A 7,192-nucleotide genomic window follows, 5' to 3' on the forward strand; every position below is an offset into this window, starting at 1 on the left:
AAAGAGGACAATATATATGAGACATAGTGAGTAATTAATAGATGAATAAATAATATAACGAAAAAAACGCGAGATTGAATGAGATAAGTTATACATAATTAATAATGTTGTGTATAATTAATAATGTTGTGTATCAAACGGTACCTAAAAATATATAGGAATATAAAGAATCACAAAGAATTTGGGGGCATTTCCATTTAAAATATATATTCTAACGATATGGTTTGCAAGTCAAATTTGCTACTGTTCTTGCTTAGGCTTTTTCCACTTAAACAGCAAGTTCTTGTTGTTTGTTGCCGAAATAATGGTCCATAATCGGGTTTTAATGACCCCACCAATTAAAATCTTGTACAGATCTCACTAAATTTTCTTGCAAGCGAAAGCAACTCCATGAGTTGTCTCTACAGATCCTCAGATTTGTTCAAGAATTTTCTCAAGATTGTCTGTAACGCACTTCGCAGAGTGTAATTACCAGACATTATCCAGTTGCGAGGAATCCGAAGATTTTAGCGTAAAAATCATTTCTTTTTTGCTCGATTACCAGTTATTCCTCAAGTTATCAGCACCCTTTTGGTTGAAAGTTCAAATCCACTAGAATCTTGTGTCACTTTCTAATAATTTTTTGGTTCTTGTTCATAAAAATAGTTCACTTTTTCTCTCTGTCACCCACTCAGATCCACTCGCTACAATTCATTCGTTCTTGTTTCTTGAAAAATCCATTTTCAAATTCCAACAAGTTTTTTCCATGGACGTGAAATTTCTCCAGTTTCTGTGTTTAACTTTGTGTAAATTTCTTCTCACACGTGCTTTTACACCCCAAGATAATTACCTTGTCAACTGCGGATCAAGTGCAAGTGCTGTAGTTTCTGATAACAGACACTTTCTTGGGGATGCTTCGAAGAACGGTTCAACGTATTTGTCTGGAGGTAAATCGATTGCTCTAAAAAATCCAAACCCTTCTCCCAATTCTTCTGTACTTCACAGCACAGCTAGAGTTTTCATTTCTGCTTCAAGCTATGAATTTGACGTCAAGAATCTTGGGATCCATTTAGTTCGGATGCATTTCTCTCCGTTTATTTCTCAGAATTATGATCTGAAAAATGGTAATTTTAGCGTTTTGGCAAACGGGATTTCACTTTTGAGCAACTTTGGTGCTAATATTACTGTTCTTAAAGAGTTCTTCTTGATGGTGGATAAAGAAAATCTTGAGATTTTGTTAAAGCCTAGTAGTGATTCAAATTTTGCGTATGTGAATGCAATAGAGTTTTTTTCAGCCCCTGAAGATTTTTTCATTGATGCCGGTGAGCTGGCATTGATTACTTCTGATGGGATTCAAGAATTTAAGCAGAATATCTCATCCCAAGTTTTAGAAACTGTTCATAGGATTAATGTTGGTGGGTTGAAAATAACACCATTCAATGATACCCTCTGGAGATATTGGATCCCAGATGAAGATTATCTTAGCTTGAAATCTGCTGCAAAAATTGTTACTACCAATGATCCACCAAACTATCAACCCGGTGGGGCAACGCCGGAGAATGCCCCTGATAATGTGTACATGACTGCACAAGAGATGAATATAGCTAATGGGAGTTTGAATTTTTTGTTCAATATTACATGGGATTTCCCAGTTCGATCTGAGGATGATATGTTCGTAGTCCGGTTACATTTTTGTGACATTGTTAGCATTGGACTTAGCGAGCTGTACTTTAACATATACATAAATGGGATCACTGCATATAAAGATGTTGATTTGTCTGTTCTAGCTTTCCACGAGCTCGCCTCGCCTTATTATATTGATTTTGCGGTTGAAAATGCTAAAAAGTCTAATGTCATGCGTATTAGTGTTGGTCCTTCCGATTTGAGTAATACTTTGAGGAAAAATGCTATACTTAATGGGGTGGAGATCATGAGAATGGTGGATTTTGTGGTTTTAGCGAAGACGTCTAACAAGAAACATGTGTGGATTTTGGTTGGTTCAGTTGTTGGAGGATTTTTTGCGCTGATATTTGCTTCTGTGGCTATTTTTGTTTGTCTCAAATGCAAGAAAAAAAGGGTAAAACCAAAACCAAGACGTTCCGAAAGTGTAGGTTGGACTTCTGTTCGTGGTAGTTCGTATGCAATTTCCGAAGGAACTGCACTTGCCTCTCCTGGCCCTTATGGATATTATGGTCTGAGGATTCCCCTTTTGGATATTCAGGCGGCAACAAATGATTTTGACAAGAGTCTGGTTATTGGTTCAGGTGGTTTTGGCACTGTGTATAAAGGAATTCTTAAAGACAACATTAAGGTTGCTGTGAAGCGAGGGGTGCCTGGTTCGAGGCAAGGATTACCTGAATTCCAGACTGAAATTACCGTGCTGTCCAAGATTCGTCACTGCCATCTTGTTTCACTTGTGGGCTATTGTGAAGAACAATCTGAAATGATTCTTGTTTACGAGTATGTGGAGAAAGGGCCATTAAGACATCATTTGTATGGAACAACTTTACCACATTTATCATGGAAACATAGGCTCGAAATATGCATTGGGGCGGCTAGAGGCCTTCACTATCTCCACACCGGTTCGGCTCAAGGTGTCATTCACCGTGATATCAAATCAACCAACATTTTACTTGATGAGAACTATGTTGCTAAGGTGGCGGATTTTGGTCTCTCAAGATCCGGTCCATGCCTTGATGAAACTCATGTAAGCACAGGAGTAAAGGGTAGTTTCGGATATCTAGATCCTGAATACTTCCGGAGACAGCAACTTACGGATAAATCGGATGTTTATTCGTTTGGGGTCGTTCTTTTCGAGGTTTTATGTGCCAGACCAGCGGTCGATCCATTGCTTAACCGGGATCAGGTGAATCTAGCCGAGTGGGCGATGGAGTGGCAAAAGAAGGGGCTCATTGAGCAAATAGTGGATCATCGTATACTAGACCAGATCAAACCGAGCTCATTGAAAAAGTTCGGGGAAACGGCAGAAAAGTGTTTGGCTGATTATGGGGTCGACCGGCCGACAATGGGGGACGTTCTGTGGAACTTGGAACACGCATATCAGCTTCAAACAAATGAGCCACAAACTGTGACGGACAACGTTTTATCTGATGATCCAGGAGCTACAAGGCTCGTTCGGGGAGATCCCACGAGCAGTGAAGGTGTTGGTCGTGGGGATAGCGGGGACGGTAGTTCGGACATATCGACGACTCGAGTTTTTTCCCAGCTTCTGACCAATGAAGGCAGATGAGATTAGAGACTCATATCGTGTGAATTTTTTAATAAGAAACAGTTTATCATGCGGAAAAAGGTTGTTGGGATACTAAGTATAGAAGTTAGAAGTTTTTGTTATCCATTATTCTTGTTTTTTTGTCACTTTCTTGAAATATATAATATCGTATACATTTTTATATATATTTTTAAAAAATTTGACATGTTTGGAACTACAAATAACTTGTGGTTTTATATTATCTTATATTAGCCGGTTCCAGTAAACTGCAAAATGTGTGTGTATGAGAGTCGATGATTTATCGTTCGTCTGATATTAAACATAAAGTTCTAAGATTAAACTCTAGAGTTTGAGATGAGTTTTCAGCTTGAAGACCGTTTGGTTTGAAAAGCTGAGGTGATAAAATCATTTAAAAAAAATATATTTTTCTTAAAATTGTTGTGTTTGATTACAAAAGTTATTTTAAAAAAACATTTAAAAAAATATTTTTTTAAAAGCTAAAATTTTTAGTTTTTTGGATTTTTACTTCTAAATATTTAAAATTTTAAATAAAAGCATTTTTTTAACATTTATCCAAACGTCAAAATCACTTTTGCTTTTTTTAAATAAAAGTACATAAAAAGTTGAACTTCTTTAAGTGTTTTTTTAAGGTTCCAACTTCTGTATACAAACTGGTTAATTATAACAAATCTTGTTGATTTTTTTTTTAGGAAAAAAAAAACTTGGATTCCTTGGACGTTTAAGTTCGATTTATATAACTGGATCATCAAATAAGGTTGGTGGGAAGTTGGATTGTCGGCCATTTACCTAATAAAAATAATAAATACTATTTTTATTTATTATAATTATGGTAGTATTATACCACCAAAACGATGTATAATTCATAAGAATATTTTAATAAACCTGGACACATGATACACTAATGATAGATGATTTATAAAAGGAGAATATTAAGTATTGTTAATTTTGTGTAAAATGTAATGTTGTAATATTGTTTCGATATAAATGTTTTTTAAGTTTTATTTTCTTCGTAAAAATAAGGATGATGTGCCAATTATTCCTTGGAGAAAAACTTGGCAGGTTTTTTTTGTCCAAATGCAAAAGAATGCGATATTCGAACCTAAAACCTTTTCCTTCTAAGGAGGGGTCATGTGGGTTGACATATCGTATCGAAATATCGAAATTTTGGCATATTGTATCGAAATTTTTTCGATATACAGACATTTTTTCGGTATACCGAATTTTTTTTCGGTATCTATACGATATCAATATGGATTTTTTTCGTATCAAAATTTCGAAATTTTACTATCGGTATCGGTATAAATTTTTTTCATACTAATATTTGTAGTAAAATATACCCAAAAACCACCCTAGGTCACTCATGCTATTAAGCCTCTGTCTTTTGGTACATGTTTTAAAAGCTAAAAAAGTTTGTTTTTTTTTTTTGGGTTAGTAGCACAATGTAGACATATAATTTATCCAATTCGAAGGTAAAATCAGAGTAATTAATCTACCAGAACTAGACTTAGTTCAATTATAAATGTAGAATGAACTCATGTGCACTCGTATTTTTATTTTTCGGGTTAAAAAATTGAAAAAAGATTTATCATAATTAAATTTGAAGCTCACGACTTCGTTCCAATTATGAGACGTTGATGCTAAATGAATTATCGATGGGATACTCGTGAAGTTTGTGGCTCACCAATAATGACTAAATTGTGGGCAAAGGAAAATCCACTAGGCCGATGGATTAGTGGCTATCCACTAATTTGGACTCCATTAATTTGTCTTCTACTTTGCGTATTTTCCGACTCACATATAAATATTTTAATTTCACTAATATATATTATATCTAATATTATCACCATATTATAAAAAGTTCGGTCATTATTGCTGCATGGTCTTTCCTTTGGGCATTATTATCATTTACAAAACAAATTGACCCTCGATATAACTAACTAGTTATTATTTACAATTTCGCAAAAAAATTAAAACACTATGATTATTATTAGGGAAAACTATATTTTTTATCATGTAATTTTGTAATTTGCGATTTTGGTATCAAATTTAAGTTTTAGTTTACATCTTCTGATTTTTTAAAATTTGAAGTCTTATAAAATGAAAGTGTTGGTGTGACATTACACGTAAATTCTACACCGGCATCATTAGAAAAAAATAAAAATTTAAAAAAAAAAATAAAGATAATAATTAAAATTAAATTTTGATAAGATGAAACATAAAAATCAATAATGACAATAATAAATTAGGGAAAACAAAACAAACAAACAAACAATTGACTCTTTTATAAAGTCACATCTTATCCAAACAATAATTATAAATCACCATAAATTATTTACACACTGCAAACAAACAAAAAATGAACACAAATATTTCTACAAACCTGCTCGATTTTTATAATAAAATTTACACTGATCAAGAAAAAAGAAAAACAAATTTTACAAAAACGAAATTTTGTAAATATATCTACTAACTAAAATACTCAAATTTAGATCCTTCAATATCTTTTTTAGTATTAATAATTAGTTGTTTAATTGTGAAAATTCTTTGTAGTAAAATTGGATTTAAGCCTATAAATTTAAAATTAAAAGACGACAAAATAGGTCGGGCCACCTCCTTTCTCAGTTGACGTAATGTGGCAGAGTTGTCGTCTCGAGAAAAGCAATTAGATAAGATTACAGCCAAATGCTCGCTCCCCATATAGGAGTGTCCAAAATACAAAATAATTAGACCCGTCGATCCAATACAAATCTACAAAAAAGTTTTATTTACTTAAGTTGATTAATTATATATAATACTAATATTATTAAAATAATTTTATAAGATGTGAAATAATGATGGATAATTGATCAATTTTATGATTGAAATTATAATTAAGTGACGAATTATAATTTTTTATTTGTTTATAATATATAATATTATTTTTGTGTATTAACAAAATTGAGATTGTAATTTTTATTGAAAAATATAAATTATTATTAATCCACATGTAAATTATTTTTTGACCAAAATTATGGAGTATAATTATTATTTATTTTTTAAAACAAAAATTAATAAATCGAGTTAAAAAAATGTTTCCCATGAATAAAGATAAAATCCAATGAAATGTATTAATCATATTTTAAATTGTTAGAATTTTTATTCATCTTATATAATTTTAAATGATTTTTTCATATATTATAATCAAATGAAAAATGTATTGAATATATCTTAAAGTATTTGAATTTTTTATTCATGTTATAATTTTTGAAATTAGATTTTGATATATTATTTTTTTGGTAATTACTAAATGATATTAATCTAATTTTTCTCAATTAGAAAGATAATTAGTTAAAAATGATTATTTATCACACGTGTTATTTTTTATAAAACATTAAGATTTAAAATTTAATTATGTAAATATGGATGAACCTTATGAGTTAATACGTGATGCGATCATGGATAGCTCTCGAAGCAATCAAGCTAAGAAGAATTGAGATCCGCTAGAGGTGTCGCAAGGTCCAATAACGAGGGGACGAAACAAGAAGTTTAAAAGGATTCGTGATGAATTATCAAAAGTGTTTAACAAAATATCAAGACCGGAAGGATTTGAGATTCATGACAATCAAGTTGAAAGACATTTCAACATCATTGAAGTGCTTGGTGATGAAGGGAATGAAATACTCTACGAAGCCATGCACGGTCCCAAGTCCGGACCTCCTTCCAGACCCCCACACGGACCATGCTCGGACCCATGCCATGTCCATGCATACCTCCGTGTATTAAAATTTGGAGAATGCGAAGAGGCACAAACCCCCTTCCGGACCCCTTTTCGAACCAACTTCCAAACCACCTTCCAGGGTTCTTGCATAGGTCTGCGCATACACACAGTTCGGTGTGTATTATGTGTTACGTGATTTTTTTTTTATTTTGTGCAATTTTTAGGGTTTTCTTATTTAAGAAAACTTTGTTTTTACTATCTTTTGA

General features: G+C 32.5%; 1 protein-coding gene across 1 annotated transcript; it reads left to right on the top strand.

Moving 5' to 3' along the window:
• The first annotated feature begins 245 nt into the window (after positions 1–245).
• On the top strand, positions 246–3,412 carry LOC140859882 (probable receptor-like protein kinase At5g24010). The gene has a single exon (XM_073262490.1). The coding sequence runs from the start codon at positions 746–748 to the stop codon at positions 3,227–3,229; it is 2,484 nt and encodes an 827-aa protein (XP_073118591.1). The 5' UTR covers positions 246–745; the 3' UTR covers positions 3,230–3,412.
• Positions 3,413–7,192: the final 3,780 nt, after the last annotated feature.

Source organism: Henckelia pumila, chromosome 4 (assembly GCF_033568475.1).
Source record: "Henckelia pumila isolate YLH828 chromosome 4, ASM3356847v2, whole genome shotgun sequence".
In the NCBI taxonomy this organism is placed as follows: Eukaryota; Viridiplantae; Streptophyta; class Magnoliopsida; order Lamiales; family Gesneriaceae; genus Henckelia; species Henckelia pumila.

Excerpts from the sequence above, each read along its gene's own strand:
- LOC140859882 (XM_073262490.1), top strand. The coding sequence starts at position 746 with ATGGACGTGAAATTTCTCCAGTTTCTGTGTTTAACTTTGTGTAAATTT.